Source organism: Copadichromis virginalis, linkage group LG18 (genome assembly GCF_057382275.1).
Source record: "Copadichromis virginalis isolate Kocher_CV1m ecotype Utaka linkage group LG18, C_Virginalis_male_GT1.1, whole genome shotgun sequence".
In the NCBI taxonomy this organism is placed as follows: Eukaryota; Metazoa; Chordata; class Actinopteri; order Cichliformes; family Cichlidae; genus Copadichromis; species Copadichromis virginalis.
Genome location: NC_140635.1, coordinates 30,081,095 through 30,104,152, shown reverse-complemented (window position 1 = coordinate 30,104,152; position 23,058 = coordinate 30,081,095). Strand labels below are relative to the sequence as shown.

General features: G+C 43.9%; 1 protein-coding gene across 1 annotated transcript in view; it reads right to left on the bottom strand.

Moving 5' to 3' along the window:
- cdh24b (cadherin 24, type 2b) overlaps nucleotides 1–23,058 on the bottom strand; it is a 158,447-nt gene that overhangs the window by 85,045 nt on the left and 50,344 nt on the right. Inside the window, exon 2 of the mRNA XM_085438015.1 lies at nucleotides 16,670–18,477. Within this exon, the coding sequence (XP_085294141.1) occupies nucleotides 16,670–18,178 (1,509 nt within the window). The 5' untranslated portion in view covers nucleotides 18,179–18,477. The remainder of the gene's footprint in view (nucleotides 1–16,669; nucleotides 18,478–23,058) is intronic.

Here is a 23,058-nt window from a genome sequence, read left to right as displayed (position 1 = left end):
CGACGAGAGACAAGCCAGCGGGATGTGGTGAGCACATCAAGATTCAATCTCATTACCCCCAAACCTACGTGGATCGAATAGAAACTGTGACCAAAAAAAGGAGCGCTAAATTAGGCCCCGCTCGCAAGAAAGTGTGACATTGTGACTTTAGATGGAAAGGAGAGAGCAGAGAGGCGACTGGGGAGGGGATGGGTGGGTTTAGCTCAGGAAAGCATTGTTGCGTGGCAACAGCTAAGCACATTTGCTAAATGAAATGAGAATGGATACTGCGAATCGAAATGTTCATCTACTTTAAGGCTTGCTATTTTTCAAGTGGGGGGGGGAATGGCGGGAATGTGCCAGCTTCATGGGGGGTAAACGATAAGCACGTGACAAGGCTTATTCATAAATAAGATGGCAGTCATAAGTCTAGACTGTCAGTTAAAAGTTAAAGCTAATTAAACAGCATGGCACAAAGTTAAACAGCACTTCACCTTCAGAAGATCTGTGTATTTTAATGACAACGTAAATTGGAAAATCTAAAGGCACACCCACCAACATGAGAGAGTGTTGCGTGAGCAGAATGCACAAGCTAGACATAGATGCACTGCTCTCCTGAATGTTTTTCTTTTCATGGACCTATAAATGAAAATGCAAGGCCTTCAATAACTAGCTTAAAAATCTTCATGTTAGCTTAGTTCCTCTAAGCTACTTTAGTTATCACATAGGAGACGTGCTCCTTTATGTATGACCCTCTCTGCACGTTGATCGCCTTGGGCAAACGGATTGACAGACAAGACAGATCAACATTCACGTCTGTCACATTTGCATGTCCAGCTGACTATTTATGTTCAGAGTTTATAATTGTCTTCATTGTCTCTGGGGGCCCAGCACATTTTCTCCTTCTACCTCCAGTCAAATGCCTGGTTGACTGGAAACATGTATATGTATGGGTTCTTGCAACTCTTTGAAATTGGATGACCAGTCATTTGTGACAGGACATGATGGAAAAGGATCACTTCCGACATATTTCTCTCATATGTCCTTGTTGGGGTTTAGAATTTACATTACAAATAACATGTAGCCCCTGTAGGCAAGACTACCTTGGCAAGTAATCTGAGTAATTTTGATGCAATTGTCCAAGAGACCAAGTGTAAGGAGTGGCAGCTGCTCAGGCTGAGAAAAGAAACAAAAAAAACCCAAACTGAACATAGCATTAGCTGAAGCACACTATGAAGAAACATCAGCTGACCTCAGTGCTAGACTACATGATCTGATACCAACTGATACCATTCAGTTGGCAGGCTTTATTTAAGCTGCTTTAACCTGTCTATAGGTGATGAACATCTGCAAGCTGCTTTGCAACCCACCTCTACATTTCAGTTCCATGTTGTGTATGATTTGATTTGGTCATATTACTGCCATATCTGTTGTCAAGGATCCCTGCTTCCATTTGTCATGGCCTCTTACCAACGCCTCCCTACTTTTGGCTTTCTGTCTGTGCACGTGGATGAGTAGGGTCCCAAAACAGAGACATTTAGGAGGCAAGTTGATTATGATGCAACTCGCTGCTGACATTTTCCACTGCAAAAATTTAGTGAGTGTTTAATATTCTTAACATCTCAATAATGAATCATCATGTTACTTTTATTAATTAGTTTCTCTTTTACCCACTTTCACTTCCCACCACTAACCTTCATTGAATGGGCCTCTTTCACAGCAGACTCTGAGTAGTCACAGCATGAAAAGCTCAAGAGCTGCTAATGACATTAAAGATGCCTCAGTTTCACTCAAGTATCTCAATGAGTTACAGTATGAAGGAAGCCACAGTCTCACGACTCTGAAAAAAAGGTGTTAAAATGAATCAGGCCATAATTAATGCTTTTTTATATATATATATTTTTTTTTTACACCTTTTACTACACCTATACTATTGTGAAGAAAGCTGTTCCCAAGTTATATGACTAGCCTGTCACTCCCCCTAATCAGTTCAGCCACTCCTTATCTCTACCTGCCCATAAGCACAAACTCTTTACCAGTCTTTCACTACAATGCTTGTCCCTGGGCTACCGCCTGATTTTACCTTTGCTTTAGAACCTGGTTCCTCACTGCCTGTCTGCTTTTGAGCTCACAAAACACCTACATAAACTCTGACAAGGCACATTATTTACAACCCAATTAGGACCTGACCGTGCAAATTCAATTATGGCATGTCTCATTTCTGTCGAACACACTCCATACATGGCATCCATATGGATGAACTTCCAGCCACCACTTGAGATCAGATTTCCCAACTCAAATATATGTTATTGCACCACCTATAGTAATAAAGCAGATAAATGGTCTCTCCATGTACCTCATACCCTCGGTACAATATAGCAACCCTATTAGAGGCAGTGTTGTAAACATTCAGGCAAACTGGTGCACACCTCACTTTCAGTGTATTTCAAAATGACACGCGGAAATTGTGCAAAGCACCAATGAGGCAAAAAATTTATTAGAAAGACACTTTACTAATCACTGTCTTTTAAAAAAATCTGCATCCACACAGCTGACAATGGGCCAAGACATTGTTGTGGCACTGGTTTATATGCAAACTAATTTTCTCTTCACTTGTTTTCCAGATCTAATTATTTGTTTTAGTCCATCACCAGTGCAAATTTGCAGGTTCAAAAGGTTTTGATATTTGAACAAATTAAGTATTTTTGCAGTCAGGGTCTCAAAAGTTCATTAAAAAGTATTTAAATTATGACCTACACAGTATTTAGGTTTCCTCTCATCTTCTAAGCAGGCCAACTGGGGCCAATTGGCCAAAACACCCGGCTGGTCGGGACCACCACGGGAGCCCGGTTCCTCACTCCCCTTAACGAAGAGCCATTAACAATCAAAGTCTTAACGGCCCTGCAGCTTAACGAGGGGACTTAACGAGCTTCTTAATGAAGCCCCAGCCATCATTACCACAGTGAGTGGTGGCAGCACTGATTGAAAGCACTGCTCAGAGTCATTCTGAAGCAGGAGAGACCAGCCTAAGGAAACCAAATCCATTTAAGGCTGACCTCTCACCCTTATCTGTTCTTCCAAGATTAATAGGAAAGTATAATAAGGGAATGCATTTAACAACATAATGGCTATGGGTAATTTATGGCTACAGAAACGTGTGAAAATAACCAAACAATTTTATATATAACACAACTGGCTATCACCATATTTCACATCAGAATGATATGACATCTCATAACTCGTACATTTCATATCCCTCTGATATACCATCAAATATATCAAGAGCCAAACAATATGAAGCCACTGGCCACAAAAGCCAAATTTACTGTTGTGTCACCTCTGCTTGCAGAATGATTTCAGCCTGATAAGCTGCCATTCCCATTTTCTTCACCGCCTCTTGTGTATGCAACACCCAGCCTCCCCAGACTCCTAAATCTCTTCAATTACTTATATTATCATAAGGTAATATGCTTATACTCATATACTCAATTTCACATTTTTGCAATAACCATAAATCATGAAGCGAGGAGGAAAAGTACTCTCTGCCAACCTCTAAATCACTTAAATAACTAATATCCCGTATACACAATTTCACATTTCTGCTGCACAATAAATCATAAAAACACCAGGAAAATGTGTTTTTTCCACAGCTGTGCATTAGCCTAATGAATGTGGATGTTATTCCCTACAACTTCAGTGTGTGTGTGTGCGTCTGATGTGCTTGTGTGCTTTGAGGCTAAGATGGTGGTTAGGTTACAGTAATAGAAAAAAAAAAAGATAAAGTGCGGTAAATCAGGTGGCGGCTCACGTGAAATGCCGATAGGCGTACACCACCGAGCCCTGTGATTGGCAGTGGGGTTCAATTCCCAAACACATCAGGAAACGTCTGCAAGGTCACGCAGGCAGGTGTGAGAATACCGACCCGTCTCCTGTTGAAGCTGTAAGAGGGGAAGCTATTCATCTTGTGCATGGTGACTTCAAGAGAGCCAGAGGTCTATGGGACCACCACCAGCTCCAGCAGTCAAATTCTGCAGCAAGGCTGGGTGAGGGTAAAAAGGGAGGGGTTACCGTTGGTGGGTGAGTGGGGAGGGGGGCAGCTGAGGCTGAGCCAGCTCCGTCATATCAGCCGGGGAGTGTCAAGCAGGGCAGAGGGTAGAGGGTCAGCCAATCGATTTGGAGCAGGCCCACCGATTCGGAGAGATGTCTAAAGAAACGGGCCGATCAGGGAAAACATCAGGAAAATTAATTTGGGACAGAGCCCACATGAGTTCAGAGAGCCCGTTTGAAATGAAACTATGCCTTGTGGCCAGCTTACCTACCACCGCAATATCATAAGTTTTGCTTGAGGGTATGTGTAAGCATTTATGTGTGCACGCAACTGTGCATGTGTGTCTTACTATACGTGACCGTTTTAACAACAGGCCTTCCAGGTGAGTATGTGAGTGTGCCGGCCCCAGTAACTTTAAAGAAAGAGGTGTAATGACTGCGAGTCTCCTTGTGCCCTGGCTGAACCTCCACTTGGCACAGTTCTAGCACAGAGTGGACAGCGAGCCAAGGCTTGACTGAGAAAATGTGTGTGTGTGTGTGTGTGTGTGTGTCTGAGTCTGTGTTTGTGTGCCACTGAGAGCCTGTGGTGACTGACCTGGAGAGAGAAGAAACCATTGAGGGAAGGCCAGGAAGTGTGGGAAGGTTACTAAAGCACAGCGCAGGGCTAAGGCCAGCATCTGCAAAGCACTAATAACTAAAATCAGTAAGCGTTGATGGCTCTGCCATCATCAGGTGTCTTAGCTGTCAGTCCCAAGAGGAGAGGAATGCAACTCCATCTCTGCTTGTGAGACGACAAAGGAGAGCAAAGCCTAAGTAAACCAAAACAATAAAATACATTCAGAGCACAAACTGCATGTGAACACCTGGCCTGGTCTGTCCTATTCAATCCTCTGTGATACACAGAAAAATAAAAATTAGCCTTTGAGTTATTTATATAGGTAATATTATTCTTTAAAAGCTCTCTTTAATATGAATGCTTCTGTTTTGCGTAATTGCCCACTAGTCTGCAGCATCGGTGTGCAGAACTCTCTTAAAACTCCTTGAGCTGCAGGATATTTGGTATTTAAATCTGTAAAGTATTGACCGGACCAGCCCATAACACCACATTTTTTTCTTTTTGAGCCTTGTCTTGGTGCAGTTACTTGTGCATTTTGGATCATTATCCCATTGAAAGGTTCCACTTCTTGTTCGGCTTCAACTTTCAGACAGATGGCCTCACATAATCTTCAGGCGCTCAATCATATGATGGAGAATTCATAGTAGGATCAATGACTGCAAGCTGCCCAGTCCCGGAGGCAGCAAAGCAACCCCCAAAACCATCCCATTTCCACCATCATGCTTCACAGTTGGCACGAGCCGCTTCTCCTGAAAAGCTGTCTTTGATCTGTGCCAGACATGTCTTCTGTTACTGTGGCCAAACAGCTCAATTTTGAATGTGGCCATCCAGAGCGCTTTATACCAAAAGGCCTAGTCTTTGCTTTAATGTTCACTGGCAAACATTTTGTTTAGCTTTCTTCTGGCGCACCTCCCATGCAGGTTAAATTATGTGCGATAGGGTTCGTGCAAACTACAGTGTGCTCGTGTGTTGAATCTGAATCAAGAATCCACATTTCCAATTTGATTCAAATTTAACAGATCTGAAGATGTATTATGTGGGACACACTAGGCCATGTTTTTTTAATCTATTTAAAGTTGCAGTAAATAGAAATTTAAGGAAGGGAAGCAAAACACCAAAAAGAAAATTGAAAATGGATAGCCCTACTTCTGCAGCTGCCCCCTCTAACGTGTTTGTTCTAAGCCCCACCACATATGGGCGTGTTTGTCTTTGCTTTATACGTGCTAAAGTATGTCAGCGCTTACAGCTGGTGTGCAGGAAGTCTTTTTCTGTTTTTTTGTACAGTGACATCAAACAATCATGTGGCCTACATTTAATTTATGAAAATGTAATTTTTATGTGTAATCTGATGACTGCACCACTGAGGACCAAGTAAGGATAAGTGGCAATGTATTTAATGACTCTGAATTTATGAATAATTCCAAGTTTTGTGAGGGAAATCCTTAGGGGGTATCTTTACGATTGATTGGTTCAACCAATTTCATTTAATAAAAGCCTCTAAATTCAGGACCGTGTTGTCTCTTGTTGTTGACGTCTAAATTATTGTGGGTTTTTCCTGCTAATCCATAATAAAATAAGCCATCACCACATCATCACCCACTAAAATGTGTTTTTACACCAGCAGCATTTAAATGCACAGTTGTTACCAGCGTCACACACAGACAAATCAGATTCAAAATGATAAACATAAGAATGAATTATGTCAGATTATGTTGTCCCTGATCAGATTAGATCAGGCTACAACAGATCAGATATGCAGTATAGCGTCATAACTAGCTAAACAAACACATGATGCCCTAGTTGTATAACCGGGCATTAGTGGATTCAAACGGGATGTAATAATTCCTTAATAATCCCTAATAAATCACTGACCGTATTAAAATAAACCAAATAGACATTTCTGTGTTATATTTAAGTTAATAATAACACTGTATTGTAAATGCAGGCACGTAGAAGGTGCCAGAGGAAGGAACACAACTATCACCTAGTCCACATGCCTCACAGTGGATTGAGGGGGGATTATTACCAAACTGGGGGGGATTACATAATCTGGCAAAAAATGCTTTTTTATTGTAATTCGGTCATATCACCTGACAAGACAACTGCTTGTGCCTTGCCCCGTCACATTTGCAGCAATTATTTTGTGAGTCTTAACCAAACAATAACAAAAATAAGACAAGTTAATTATCCATAACTGTAAGCCAGAATCCCCACAAAGCCAATAATTGTCATGATGAGAAAACACCCGCTACTAGTCTCAAGCAAACCATTAGAACAGCATAATACAACCGCAGCCACAACAAGAACGCAGGCAGTGTTTCACCCGGTGGGCCTCGCACACACACACACGCGCGTGCATGCCGATTTACACAGCGCTCTTTCGGCTGTCCTGCTCTCCACTCTAATCAATGCAGACACACATAAGAACACCTTCCAATTATGCAGAGGCACTCAAACACAAGACCCAGCCCGCTCCCCAGAAATGTGAGCAGCATACAGCGAGACCCTCAGGAGCACTTGCGACTTCAGAAGGCGAAACCTTCGCATGGAGACGGGTTTGAAATTCCGGCTGAACTTTCAATCAAATCCGTGGAAATTCTCCATTTTTTGTTCGACGCTCTAAGGAAACATGTCAGACGGTATTGAAACGAGTCCCCTCTGGCTCCCTGTCTGTTTGTCTTGCGCCGAAATGAGGTTCAAACACGTCATGAGAAGCCGCAGTTAATTGTTTAGCATCGATCCGCCATCGATTGTGCATAGAAGTTTGGTTAGTGTCAGTCGGCGCGTTAATTCGGTTGTGGTGTGGACACGCTGTCCTGTTCCCATTTGATCTAATATAATCTGTCTCTGGAGGGCATGCTGTGTGGCCTCGAAGAACGCAGAACAGTCCTCTGTCACACACACACACTTCCTCCTGCTCGCACACTTCCTAACAGAGCATTTATTATTCATCATTATTAGACTTTTCCTTTAGCACGATAAGCTCCTCAATGCATCTCGCCACTGTTGTCTTCCTCCGCAATACATTATTCAGGACAAAACTGTGCTTTTAGCCTCGGAGTATGCAAATCCCACTTTTGATTATCATAATCAGCTGATGTATGAGAGCAAGAGTGTGTGTATGTGAGTGTGTGTGGCGGCTAGTCAGATGATTGTTTGTGTTTTATTGCTTCAGTGCTCCACTCTAGTGTTGTATACTTCACATCATATTTTTTAGCCGAAGGAGACGAGCTTGGAAAAGGCCACTGGAGGCTTAACTCACTGCTGTACATTTAAAGGGCAAATCGCCCACATATATGCCACCGCGTGCCACTGCCAAGAGGAATGGCTTTTACCAACTTGGAACCAAGGAGCCTGCGTGCATTTGTGTGTGCGTAAAGTGGGCAATAATGAAGGGAATTTTCAAGCTCTGTTTATCATCCTGTTTGTTGCAGTTACTGGTGTCGAGCTGAAGGATTGCCTGAGGAATGGCTGACAACGTCTTACATGTCAATAGAGAATATATTACAAGAAAACTTGAATAAGTTGAATCATAGTTTTACTATATTGATAGCTCCCTGCGTTTTTCTCTGAGATACAGATGGTGTATCTACACCACGAGAATCAGGTGTTAGTCAAGTGTTAGTTTACTCAATATACATAGAAAGCATAATTTTTTTCAAGAATAATACATGATGTTCTCACAATTGCTCTTAAGATATACCAGTAACAGAAACAGGAGATACAATATAGCTTCTAAAGTGTATGTGTTGTTTGGGATGTAACCAGCTAGTTGACCAGTTAGATTAAAAGGTTTCCAGTTCAAAGGCGTACTGGCATATTTTAAGACATCTAAGAAGTCAAATCACCAGTTAACCTAACCCCACTAGCTGCATGTCTTTAGGGAAGACCTGGGGGAGAAAATGCCCGTTTGTTCAGGCTTGCTACTCAGGATGCATTAAAAAAAAAGTAACATGAGTGCCCCTGTGTGATTCTATCCTCATCCTCGTTCACCTCTGTTCCCCTCTCCCATCTGTGGCCAGCTCCAACCAGCTCCCTCTGCCCTCCCTCCCACGGCCTCCTGCGTATCTCACGCCGACCTTAATCTCATCTCCTTCTCTTTGATATTTGGGCTGATTGGGGCCCGATGTTTGTAAAAACAAATAATTACCAGATTATTTTTTTACCTTATTTTTGTTTTTAAGAAAAATAAGAGCCACATATGAGGATATTTGTTTAAAATTTTGATAGAACAGTAGCAGTATAATGTCCTCGTAAGTGGATATCAGGCCCATGTAGGGCAAAATTGAGTATTTTGGTCTAAATAACCCAAAATGTGATGTCCACATATGTGGACGCCAGGTCCTAGGAGGTTAAAGCACTTTAAACTGGTTTGACTTTTCAGACCCAGAAGCTGCTCCCATCTTCTTTATACAGTGTATATAAGTCTTAAACATATCATGGACCCACATTTTACAACTCTTGCAGTCTATCTTCTTTACAGACCAACAGCGCTGCTTGAGTAGCTGTGGGCTTGTTTGGCACACGATAAAAGTGATTTATTTTCTTTTTAGGTCAACAAAACCTGACTGGAGTAGACTCATGTGTGGCCAGTTACTGTATATGACTGAGCAGAAATGAATGTCCTGATTATGAGGAAATGTGTAAGACATTTTGGGGATGGCAGCTTTGCTGCTTTAACAGTAACGTGGCCGTCTAGGCTAAGGAAGCTAAAATTCAGTGCTCATGCAACAACCTCATTTACAAACAGCATTAATGTTCACATGAATAGAGAAGTGCTTTTTTAATTTAATGCTTTAATATTAGTAATGTGTTAATGTTACGGGTTTACAGGTACAAAAATCAAATTTGAGCAGCCAACAGGTTCACAGCAGGATGACTTCTGTCACTGTAACTACCTCCTGTTCTTTTCTCTCACTCAGTTCCTTTCAGTCATGTGTCGTCTCCTCTTCTTTAGCCTCCTCTGCCCTCCACTGTTGCCCATGCCCTCAGCTCTCTGACTCATGGGCTCCTTCAGGGCCACGGGGAGAAGTGGAGCGCACAGTCTAGGCCAAAGCATAAATATTAGCTCAAGGTCACGGTTACAGAGCTCACACTGGGCTATGCATAATCATGAATTCAGCTCCTGCACAGCCTTCTTCCCTTCATACTCCACCACTTAAACTCTCACTGTATTTCTCACCATTGACACCGACTAACCTTGTAGGGTTAACCTCAGGTAATGGAGCATCCCCGGCTCTAATTTTTTGCTTTATTTTAGGCCGTTACACTCCTTTACGGGTTGTTAAGGTTACACAAATGCTAGCCGATATTTCTGGGGTTACCTCCAAATGTATTTTTATATTAAGTTAAAAATGTTCTGGATGTATTCTAAAGGGGGCTCATACACTCCCTGAGATAAAATACTGCCATCTTCACATCCGGGAGAATGATGCTTTAAATTCAGATACTTGCTTTGCTGATTTGTTCGACATTATCCCGAGATGAAACAGGGGCTATAAAGGGAGCAGGGAGATTGGAAGTAAAAGAAGAGAACGGCGGGCTGTGTTTCCTTTGAATTCCATCTTTAATAGACTCCACAGCTTCTCCTCTTTTCTTCCTCTTCTTTCCCCTCGTAGCCTTGTTCCTTCCCTCCTCCTGTCTATTATTTTCTCTATGTGATCCTGCACCCACTCAGCACTGAGACACATTTAAATCTGGCCTCCACAGGGGCTTGCAATAAAATGGTATTTAACTGCATCCTCAATTCCCTCCTCTCTCTCTCCTGCTCTCTTGTATTTTCCTCGTTGTAAACCCTGCACGTCCCTGCACTGATGCCCTGCCTCTTTTCATAACCCTCTCCTCGTCTCCCCGGCCCGTCTTCCTTCCTCCGACTCGCTTCAGGCCTCGACGGGCTGCGAGGTCAGCTTCAGAGATGTGTGGTCCTTCCCCCTCCTCTCTTTTTCCTTTAACTGTCTCACACGTTCTTCCCATCTACCAATTGTCAGCCATTAACCTTTCCTCACTTTCCACCACTTACATTTTTCCCCTCCCTCCCTCTGCTCCATATATCCTCACGCCATTAACGCCGCCGTACGTCCCCCTCTCTGTAGTCTCTCTTACTTTTCCCCTGCACATCATCCCCTCTTTGTCCTGCATGGTAATCTTGCTCTGCTCTCCCTCGTTGTCTCACCCTCCCCTCTTCCCTCCCTCCCTGCACTGTAGTCACTCTCTAATTGCTGTCTCACCCCTGCTGTGCTCGGACCCGGAGGCTAAATGATTTCTACAGGGAGAGTGGAAGCACAGGAAAACACCGAGTCCTTTTTTTAATAACTATTGATGAGTGTCTCGTCAGGAGGCATGTGTGTGTGTGTGTTTACAGTTACAATTGGCCCTCCTATTGGCACCATCACACGCTCTTCTCATCTTTTGTCTGCCTCTCCATGCCTCTTTCCTCTCTCATTCCTCCAGACTCATGAGAGAGCCTTTTATCTGCACACTTTTATTTATAACTTTGAAGCATGGCTCACGAGTTTTCTGTGTGATGTGTTTCTGCAGCGACGGAGTGTGTTTTACCTATTCTTGATACAAATGTGTATTTAGAATCTATAAGTGTGCGCGTGTTTGTCTATTCCACAACTTCTATGCATGTCAGGGATGGAACGAAGTGTCTGTTTACTGCAGAAGTAGTGAAGCTTTCACTTCAGGCACACATATCATATGTGCAGTAGAGTTCATTAAGTAGGACCCAGTTGTTGACACAAAGAGAAACTTTTGTTCGACGTTGATTTAACAAAAATCAACTACTGAAATCCAAAAGCAGAGAGACAGCAGAAGGAAAACAAGGAATACAAGCCACCACAACCTGACAAAAGACCAAGACTGACACACACACACACACACACACACACACACACACACACACACACACACACACACACACACACACACACACACACACACACACACACACACACACACAAAGCGAGGGATAACAAGGCACAGGTGAACTCATTTGAGACACGGAAAGAGAGGATTGAAGTAAAAACAGAAAACCACATGACGAAGTAAACTTTAAAAAAAAGAAGCTAACACTAACAGAGATACTGAGAATAAACTCAGACAATGTGAAATGCAGAAAAAGAGAACACAGGAGGCACACGGAGAAGAAAGACGCATAGGAGGAGCAAAATAAGAACTGAGCTTTACGATAATAAGCAAGGATCAAAAACAGACGGTGGTGAAATGCAGGAATAGTACAGTGAGAAGTATTGCGTCACATATAAAATTACAGTTAAGATTCGAACATTTCAGGCCAAATTTGATCCAATGAAATGTTTCCCATGAGTCCACGCCTACGCTACCTGAATCCATTAGCAGTAAAATACATACTATCTATATATTTGTTTGCCTTGTGTTTGTATGTAGAGCCTGTGAGATACCCAGTTACTAAAGCTGTGAAATACACTGCTGAAAAAAGATGAAAGGAACACTTTTTAATCAGAGTGTAGCATCGACTCATTTAAACTTGTGAGATATTGATCTGGTCAGTTAAGTATCAGAGGGGGTTGTTAATCAGTTTCAGCTGCTTTGATGTTAATGAAATAACAACAGGTGCACTACTACACTACTGGTAGCATGAGGTGATACCCGGACCCTACAGAGGTTGCACGGGTAGCCCAACTCCTACAGGATGGCGCATCAATACGTGCCATAGCCGGAAGGTTTGCTGTGTCTCCCAGCACTGTCTCAGGAGCATGGAGATTTCTGGAGACAGGTAGTTACTCGAGGAGTACTGGACAGGGCCGTAGAAGGTCCTTAACCAATCAGCAGGACAGGTATCTGCTCCTTTGTGCCTTTTGTAGCACTGCCAGAGCTACAAAATGACCTCCAGCAGATCACTGATGTGAATGTCTCTGACCAAGCAATCAGAAACAGACATCATGAGTGTGGCGTGAGGATCCGACATCCTCTAGTGCGCCCTGTGCTCACTGCCCAGCACCGTGGTGCCAGATTAGGATTTACAGAATACCAGAATTCTCAGCCCACCACTGGCAAACTGTGTTTTTCACAGATCAGAGCAGGTTCATGTGACAGATGTGAAAGGGTCTGGAGAAGCCAGGGAAAATGTTTTGCTGCCTGTTACTTTGTCCCTGGAGTGACACAAAGACTAGGTAGGCTAGGCAATGGCAACATGACTGCCATTAGGTATCAGAATGAGATGCATGACCCTACCCTGCCCGGCCTCATGTATGCCAGCAAATCCTGGAGGATGAAGGAACTGATACCTCGACTGGCCCCTGGTTCGGTCCGTCTAACGCCACCAGGTTGCATCTCAGACCGTCTAGGAGCTCAGTGATGCCCTGATCCAGAACTGGGACAAGATCTCCCAGGTCACCATCAGTTGTCTCGGCAAGGCCACACAAACCATTTTGAGTTGGTGCAATGCAATTTTGGTAAAATGGACTAAATTGTTTCATTTTTTCACTTGAATTCTTTTGTTTCTAACACATTACTTAGTCTATATCGGCATAGATATCCAGCATGATTGTTCTATGGAGAAATAAAGTGCTTTCAAAATGTTCCTTTCATTTTTTTGAGCAGTATAGTTTTATCATAAAAGAGAAATACTGCATGCAGCTGAATAAATGTACTTGTAGCTAATGAGGAACAAGCTTTGCAAGAGTGAAAATTAGAGAAAAAGCATGCATACTAAGAATTAAATTTCGTCTGACAACCTCATTCTCACCATTGCATCACACCGAGGATTTCCTACAAGCACTTCTCCAATATCTCGTGTGCGCATGTTGCACCCAGAGGCTCAGGTCTTATCATTAGCAGGACAGTCGGTAACTAACTGTTTTATTTATATATCTTAAGATGCCCCGAGGCAGGGGGAATCTTTTAAATGCACTTTGCAGAGCAATTTTTAGTAGTGAATGTTAATGATTCAATATAATGATGAGAAATGACTGGTATTGTTCAGCATGTCAGGAGCTAAAAGTATCTAATTACTATTTCCCACTGATGCCTACATGTTATAGATTCCTGCCATGCCCTAGTGTGAGCGCCATGTATAGTACAGACAGCAATGTTAATTGCGTATTACCAGCATATTTCACTAACTATGAATTATGTATGCTCATGATGATGTAAATGATATGCTAATGAGGACGATAGCCTAAGTCCACTTCCTGTTGCGCTGGTGAATTATATATGCACGTTCACCAACACACCAGGTCTCGGGGTGAAGACGGGGCAAGAAGGAATTTCCTAACAGAGAGGAAGAAGCTGCTGTATATGTCACGTTTTCCCCCCGCACGAGGTGTTAGGGAGTTTGCATTTCAGCAGCGAGAGAGTAAGGGGAGAAGAAAAGCTAATCAGAAAAGGGGCGTTTTTTTTTTTAATCCCAGCTCTGCTGAGGCGCCTTTTCTCCTCAAGAAAAATCTGTGTTTCTTTCACACAGCCTCTGCAATCACTTGAAACCCCATTACAGACCATGTGACAGCATCAATTAAATTCACAATTATCATGGGGCAGAGACACTCCACTGTGAGGAAATATAGTAACATGGCAGCGTCTGCAAGTGTGCACACGTGTTTTTGTGTGCCTGTGCATGCCCGTGTGTGTGTGTGCAGGGCTCTGCATGGGTGTAAGAGAGACATAAAGAGCGAAAGGGTGTTTGTAGAGAGCAGAAAACTGACTCAGACAGACCGCTGAAAACCTCTTGCCCTTTTAGGCAACTCTAGTGAACCTGAACAACTCTCCAAAAGCAATATGCTACAGTAAACAAAAACTTGCATCTCTGAGAGTGCAGAGATATTTCAAGCAACAGCTGATGGATAGTGGAAGGCTCAGAGACTGCTTCATTTTATATTCTCTTTAGATTGATGAACAGATTAGCACTTTTTGTGACAGAGCTTCTGAAAGTTTGAAATCAGAGGAAGTGCTCATAAATGTCCTTTCAAAACTGCGCCCAGCGCTGTGTCCACAGAGTTGCCCCCTCCACCCCCTCCACACCACCAATTCATTATCAGTTTAGCAGCAGGGCCTTTGTCTCCTATTGACATCACAGATTAGACTCTTGGCTCTAGTTTCCAGCTTTAGTAGAGATTTATTTGGAACAAACTGTCCAAGATCACACAAAAATCCAGCATGAATCAATGTCACAAGGCGTATTTTAAAACAAGCCCGCAGAAAAACACCTTCACATGACCACGATTTGCGTAAGGACAGTATAGTTGGTTTTAGGTGAGATGCGTTGTTTTGAAACAGAGGCAACAGTATTTGCAGCTGACTGAGCCTGATTTTGGACTGGGCTAGGTCTGGCAGGTGGAGCTGTTTTGGCCTGCACAGTCAATTTCTTCACACTTCTCCATTAAAACACAATCAGGCCCTCAATAGGGTAAAAAAAACACACAAAAAACCCCCGACAAGCGCGCATTGATCTCTCTACCTATAGAGCTGGCCTACACTGGGCCAGAGCGGGAGATTAAAAATTCATAAGCGTATTAAGATCTATAAGAGCATTATACATGTGTGCCGCCACTTGTCTCATACAGTAGGGAACTAATCATACGCATCTCTAACCCAGTACACACAGATACACAGTCACAATAGTGTTCTGGGTGTACTCCAAGTGTCAGCACTATCATATGGGCGTGTGTGTGTGTGTGTGTGTGTGTGTGTGTGTGTGTGTGTGTGTGTGTGTGTGTGTGTGTGTGTGTGTGTGTGTGAGTGGCCTGGCGTTGTTCCCTCCTTGAGTGCCATACAATGTGCTGGCATAAATACCTGCTTGACACAGCAGATTGGCACTAATGGCTTTACACGCAGTGCCATCTGTAAGCTGGACCATTGGCTCTTACATCTTCTCCAGTGCTTCCCAGCATTCCACTCAGACCTTCATCAGTCACAGCACAAAGCAAAAGGAGCCACATTAAATATTAGCTAAACATCAGGGAGGCTTGCGCACAAAGCCCGCGAGGTCCTGCCCATCTGCCTGCACCTGGATATTAAATCCTAAAGATGCAATGTGATGTGGGTCTTTTCAGTTCAACGCACCTCCCACTGAGCTGAAGCTCTGAACTTGAAGCGCTCACACACACAAACACGCACACCGGCTTCTCACAGCCTACAGCAGTCACACGGGGATCATTACTATTCATTTGCTCAGCAAACTGGCCACACAGGCTTATAAATTAGCTCATCTACCGCAGCTGGGTACTGAGACAGTTGGCGCGTGCTGAGGACTGAGAGCGCAGCCATTACAGTGCAGGGCTCCGAGACACCTTCTGTCCACTCGACGTGACCTCTTCCACGCTCGTCTGCTCACTCTTTAAAAAAAGGGAGAGGGGAGGTGTGTGTGTGTGTACTGGGCAAGACACAGTCAGTCAGTGATCTAAATAAATTGCAGACCTGAGCAATAGGACTGTGCTGAGGGCGAATGCGGTGATAAATCCTGTCAAAGCAAGTATAAATCAGTCTGAATGAAATAGCATTAGGAGGATCTTGCAGGCCTGAGACCAAGAGCGAGGATAGCTGACAGGACTGACCTACAGGGAAATGAGGGAACACTTGGACTACTCTCTTGCTCTCTGCCTTCCGGGGAGGATCAATGGTGGAAGGAAAAAGTAAAGCTATTAATTCGCCTGGATATGTCAATTCCCATTGGCTGCTGTAGATTGGTTGTGATCATGACGAGCCCCCTGGGCTCACCGGATCGGGGGCTTTTGTCGCGCCTCGGTACTTCATAGATTCATTGGCGTTTTTACAGCTACCTGGAAGGTACCATATTGGAGGAAAGTAAATCAATTCCAATTGCGAGATTATAACGATGCACAAAAAAAAAAAAAAAAAACAAAAAAACTTGGAGCGTGACTATGGGGCTAAAGTATGCTAATGATGTCTTGTATGAGATGTGTAATTGAAACGAGGACCTTGGGTTAAATAAGCCATGTAAGAGACTTGTAACAGTGTCTTAAATATCCATAAAACATTCATAAAACAGTTCACAGCCCTTGTAAATGATGAATGAAGTTTTTTCCTTACCCGGCCAATGAGCACAGGTTCCGGCCCGGCGTATTCTTCAATCACAAAGAACTGGTTCCAGATCCAGCTCCTCCTGCTGCGAGACCGTGACCCCTTCACCTCCATGCGATCGCGCTCCTCCTCTTCCACCTCTGACTCTGCTTCTTCAAATACGAGGCCCTTTGCGTTTTTGGGATCCGCGCCGTGCATCTTGGCGTCTTCCCCGACGCGGCTCCATTCGTGAGCAGGGTGGAGCCTCAGGACATGACTGCTGTTGACAAGTTTGTTGTCTTCATCTGCGGAGTACTGAGCTGTGCTGAGATCTGTTTGAGCAGTGTGAGCTGACTCTGTTAATGGGTCTCCACGGGACTCTGCTGCTCTGTTCCCCGGTCTCACTCCCAGGGGTTGCATTGTCAGCACAGACGGAGGAGACTCATTTGTTTCAGAGGGAACGTACAGCGGGAGATGTTTTGTCGATGTGAATGGCCGTTCTGTTTGGCTGATCATTACTTCCTTCTCAGGGCTCAAACTGACCTCGCTGCGAGGTGTTGACAGGAAACGAGCAAAGTGTTTGCTCTTGCTATCGCCGCTATCTGAACCCTGTTTTCCCAAGTTGTCCTGCCCTTTACTTAAAGCTGGCTTGACTTCACTTAGCGGATTAATACGAGTGTCAGGGCCCCGGTCCCGATTAAGATCTGTAGTGGCGACTGGGCTGGCATAAGGAAATGCAGTCTGATTATCATATCCCACATGAGACTGAGTGACAGCTATATCTTGTCTCGGCACTTTCTGAGGCTCTAGCTGTCCGTGATTAACGTCAATCAAATCTCGCTTCCTGCTCCGACTGCCCTTGCTCGGAAAGCTCAAGCTGGGAACGCTCTGCATTTGGGAATTGACAATCCTAACCAGGTTGTCTTTTGAGAGCAGCTTCAGCACCCCGTAACTGCCAGTGAGGTTCAGCTTTCGGCTCGAGTCTATGCTGAAACCTTTCCCTGGCACGCCCGTAGTATGGACGCTGAAATCAGGCCTGCCTTTGGACCTGGAGCCAGATTTAAACTTGGTTTTATTAGAGTGAATATCTGGCTTATGATGAACTGTGAAAGTTTTCTCTGACCTCCCTGTTTTGGAAGAGTCAGCATTCTTGGTGTTGTTTTTGACTTTCTTCCCATCCTGGGTAAACTCCTTGCTAGCGGCCAATGTGCGCGGGGCCACAGAGTCAACCTCGCGCTTGGGCTTGAAAGTTTGTCTCTCCTTATTAGCTACAGATGGGGCAGGATGATTCTGCAACATCTTGGAGTAAGAAAAAGATCTGGCGTCGCTCGCCTGCTCGTGGCTAATCAGGTTTCGAAGAGTAACCACGGGCATTGCATTCGAATCCACGTTCGCGTCCATAGAAAGGCTCTCCCCCAGCTTCACCACGTGCGATCCGCCCACTCCTCTCCTCCGTAAAATTTTACTGGCTGAGGCACCTCTCGCAAGCCCCTCCCACAGACACAAGGACACCAAGAAGAGAAAATTTCTCGTAATCATCTTGTCTTGTGGTGAGATGTCCTAATTGGAGACAGGTTTGCTTTGAGGCAGGCCTTGTTTTCCGGTTGTCTTCATTCTCTCCTCTCCTTTCCCTCTCCTCATGCCCTTCCTCTCACTTTCCCATTATATGCCCTTCACACCGAGCTGGAGGGCAGGTGTCAGTCACTCCTCTCCTTTTTGTTTTTTTTCCAGCTGCCTGATATCTCCCTCTATCTCACCAAGTTTCTCTCCGCTGCTTTTTTTCCCTCCACTCCTCTCATCAAGTGTCTCATTCAGTTTCCCGCCGAGGGTTGAACACCCTGAGAGAAAAGATAAAGATAATTAAGTTAAAACTTTAATCATTGCACTGTGTTAATTAAAAGTGGAGAGGCACAGACAGGTAAAAGAAGTCACTGACAGGCAGGACAGACCTTTTAACAGTGCAGCAATCACAATTTCACAAAGGCCTTTTTTAGGGCAAGAACGCAATTCAATTTATAGCTTCATAATCACTGAAATGTTTTACGCGAGACAGACAGGGACAAAGCTATCACCGCGGTATTGTATATGGAAAGGTGATAGAGTAACTCTTATTAGATATTGCTCTGGGCATTTATTAATGGGAACAACTGTCAAGGATTTCAGATTGCACTGGAAGGAGACCAGCTATGACATGAAGTTAGATTCATGTTATATTAAAGTGTGATTAATTACCCCGATTGATACTGTCTTTTGATCAGTCAGTTAACATTTCAATTCAGATGCAAGCCGTAGACGTGGATGCACTTTGTTGCATGTCGGGCCCCGAGCGATCTAAAAGGTTGGTAAACATCTGAATCTCAGCATGTCTCTCAAGCACTCAAGCCTCAAATGGAAATCCTACGCCAAATCAAAATGTCAGATATCAATCAGTGTGCTTGTTTAAAGATAAGAGCAGGAGCCCTTCAGTAGTGTTTCAGTAACATCAGCCCACACATCTGACAAGTCAATAATGTGACTATTTCCCAGATTGCATTAACATAAAAACCTTTTTATTGCTACTACGCGTGCAAAGGCAGACGAGCATGTGTACGGTGTAATTCAACTCCAAATGCCAGTGATTCGCTAAAACACTTTCAAGATGTTGGAGAAATCGCGTGAGATAGAATAACGGTCAAAACCAAAGCAGCGGGGAGCAATGTAACATTTTAGTTGCTGGTATGCCGCTCTGACACAGCAATTCAGTCGTGTCAATTCAATAGGCATCTTTGATTAATAAATCCCATAGACTGTAGATAAAAGATCGGCGCAGTTGTGTCACTTTAGCATTATTATTGTTTGATTGTCTTTTTGTTTTGTGTGTGTGTGTGTGTGTGGGGGGGGGGGGGGGGGGGGGGGGGTATTAGTTATTAGCCAATGTTAGGAAGATTAGCAAGCTGGATCCATAAATCCATATTTGATTCACACAAACACAAACAAATTATTAAAACACTTCTAAATATTCGACTTTCTCTAACCAATAATTGGAGCTAAAACTTCTATCACTTTATAACTGGATTAATTATACATTAACAATAACAAACAAAGAGGCATAAACAGAGCGAATTGGTCCAACTCGGACATTAAAGACAGGGCTACAAAGACCAAGACTGCATTAAAGAATGGACGTTTGAACATGTGAGTCTATGGGGACACCCCACGTGGACATCACGGCCACATTTCACGGCTTCTTGGTAAAATTCTCACATCTTTCAAACACTTGATCCCAAGTTCTTAACATCATTCTCGAGGTCATTTTCTTTCTTCGGGATCATGGAAGACAAACTACAACAATTTTAAATCATGAATAGTAATCTCAGTAAACCTGTGGGCTAATCCAGCAAATGCTACAAAACTGCATTTAAAGCTTACACATGCTGTGTATGCTGTGTGTTGTGGATTAAGCAGTGTCAGTTTCCTCTTGCCCTGTGCAGTATGTTGTGGTGTGTCTGCGTGTATGACACTTGCTCCGCTGTGGCACAGACAGACCCTGTCAGCACATTCACTGGGGCATGACTGAAGTTGGGATGTTCCTCCTGGAATAGTTTTCACCCTTTTCCTCTCTCATCTTCCTCTCAGCTTCCTGTCTCCCAGCACTCTCTTTCTCTAAGTAAACCTTTTTGATGAACTGTAGAGAGCACCCTCCCCCCCATCCCCCACCCACCCACCCAGTCCTCTGCTTTTTTCCCACCTCTCCCACTCGCCACCTGTCTCTTCTACGGCCTATCTGTAAATCTCCCTCTATCCACTCTCTTAACCTGCTATTGTTTTAGTATCCCATCCTCTCCTCGCTCCCTTCCATCATCTCCTCCTCTCTCTCATTTGTGTCAATCACAGTGCTGTCACTGTGTCCCTCACCCTCACTGCACTCAGGCTTCAATCATTCAGCCAATCTCATTCTTGGGCCTTGCAACATTGGAAGTGACAGGTGTCTCGCCGGATACCATGTTGATGACAGGCTACAACACCGTAATTGTGCATATAAATCCTGTCAACAAATTATCAAATGCAGCGAATAATATACATCCCGCACTTACACAAAGTAGCTGCAAAATGCTGGGGGGATTTTTACAGAATAATTCATATATAAAGCGCTCGTTACCAAGGATGCGAGGCCGGGTATGGCCGAGCGTTATCTCAAATGTACAGCATGAGGAGGTGATCAGGGGTGAATTCAATGACAGAGCTCCGCTTCTCCCGGAGGAACTTATCAGCTGGGAGTTTGATGGCCAGGCAATCATTGCCACGGGCACCTTGTTAACAAGCCCGGGGCAGGTGGCGGGATGAGGGGCAGAATATCAACATGGCGCTCGCCAGCTGAGCACAGATTTAAAACATTTTCGCGTGGGAGGTTCTGTCAATGTGACGTTTTCCTTTGAAGCACCACTTTCATTCTTTCATTCTTTTATCTTTTTACAGCATTTTCAGAAGGAGAGAATTCCCCAGAACCGAGTCGACGCACTGATATAATGTATTGATCTATGTCACAGCCTTTCACATTGTGCTGAGCACCTTGGGGAGAGCTTCTGTTATGCCATTAACCTGGGTGTATCAGCCTGTGCAGCTGTAAGTAAGGATAATTGGGTGCTGCAGTTTGAATCACAAGGGAGCTCATATTTCCTCATTAGAGTTTTATAATGTAATATGGCGAAACTGCTGTTTTCATCCTTGTGAAACCAGCATGGATCAGGACGGGGATCTCAACCATAGCCTCTACTAGGATTTCAGGAGTAAATAAGGATGATAAGGTCATACTGCTCGCTGCTTCAGGGAGCTCTGGCTTCCTAATTAGAGTTTTAGAAAATATATAGTTGAGGTACATTCTCAGAGTTTCCAACTGTACTGTATTCCTGCAGCAAGTTTCTCAGTGAACTGATTAATTGAGGCCATAAATATCTTAATTATTTTCCCTCTACTGGTCCCAGCCCACCTAAAACTCCAATGATCTTTTAGTTCGTTAGTATTGGAGGCAGATTCTTGCCATCGATTGCAAGCTGTCACCAACTTAACAAGACTGAAAATTTTAATTACAATTCCCCCTCTTGCTTTCTGTCTATCCTCTTTTTCTCCCAGTAGCCCCTGGAGAGGTAGAACACCACCACAGGAGCAACACGGCCATCAAGCCTTCTCCACAACCATGAGCAAACCCAGACATGCCAAGCCCTATTGACTAAACATTCTTTTTAAAAAACTTACTCATTTACATGCACGCACAAACCTCACAAAGCCTTATTCATCCACACTGAATTCTCCCTGAAAACACAGTATATATCTGGGCAAGTGTGAAAAATAAAGAAAGCTCTGGGGACTCCCTGTCTGGACACAATAAAGTCAAAGAGAAGAAAGGGAGCGCTCTTTCACCAGGAGGGAAGAGAAAACGCACCCATCCCCAAAAGAATTATGCATAGAGTAACAAAGGCTAACTCTAGGGGGAGGAGGGCAAAAATGAAGGAAAAATAGGAATGTTTGGTGGAATGGTGGAGCGCGTGTAAGCATCTGCGTGAGAAGAGGATGCGAGGTGCTGATGGGTGGCTGCTGCAGGGAAGCGGGGCCCTCCTTGGAAGTCCAACCAGGTAGTTTTGAAGTGCAAAGCGCCATAAAGCAGCTCTGTCCTCGCCTTGAGCTTTGGCAGATAAAAGCAGACCTGTCAGAGTGTGAGGAGGTGAAAAGCAACAGAAGCTTTCATCTGTTAATGTATGAATATCTTTTTCGCTTGTGTCCCCAGCCTTGTCTCTATCGCACCCTTACTGATATACTGACAGCAGGTGCTAACCTCTCATGGGGGGTGTACAGCACGAGCCTACGGACACAAAAACGCTCCAGAGGCTATTTTATGGAGTGCAAAGAGGGAAACAAGTGCAAGGCAAACAATGTGACAACCCTGTTTTTTTGTTTTCTTTTTGTTCCTTTTTTTGCAATAAAAAGCAGTGCTATGAATTTACAGTTTTGCATGGCTTCAAGAGCTGTGAAATTCAGTCCACTTAGGGGTGGCTGTTTGCCTGTTGGTGAGATTAAGACTAAAAATACTCAGTATAAGAGAGCGGCAGCAGGGGTTTTTGGATTTGCTAGGCTTTCAGCTAGATCAATGGGGTTACAATGAAAGGCAAGAGTCAGAGCTTGCAGAACATAAAGCAAGAATGCGGCTATTTAAAATACAGAACATGCAGCGAAAAAACAGCAAACACGAGACGTGAGCGTTCGCTCGTGTTGAATTATCTTTACAATAATGCACAGAAACGTCTGGAAGCAGCTTCTCATAAATCCATCTGTGATTCGTGCTTAGTAACTGGGTCCACTTGTCACCTTGGCACTTTGTATGTCGCTGTTCTCGCTTGCACACACTTGTTCCCTGAGAAGGCAAATACGAAAAGCACAATTCTAAC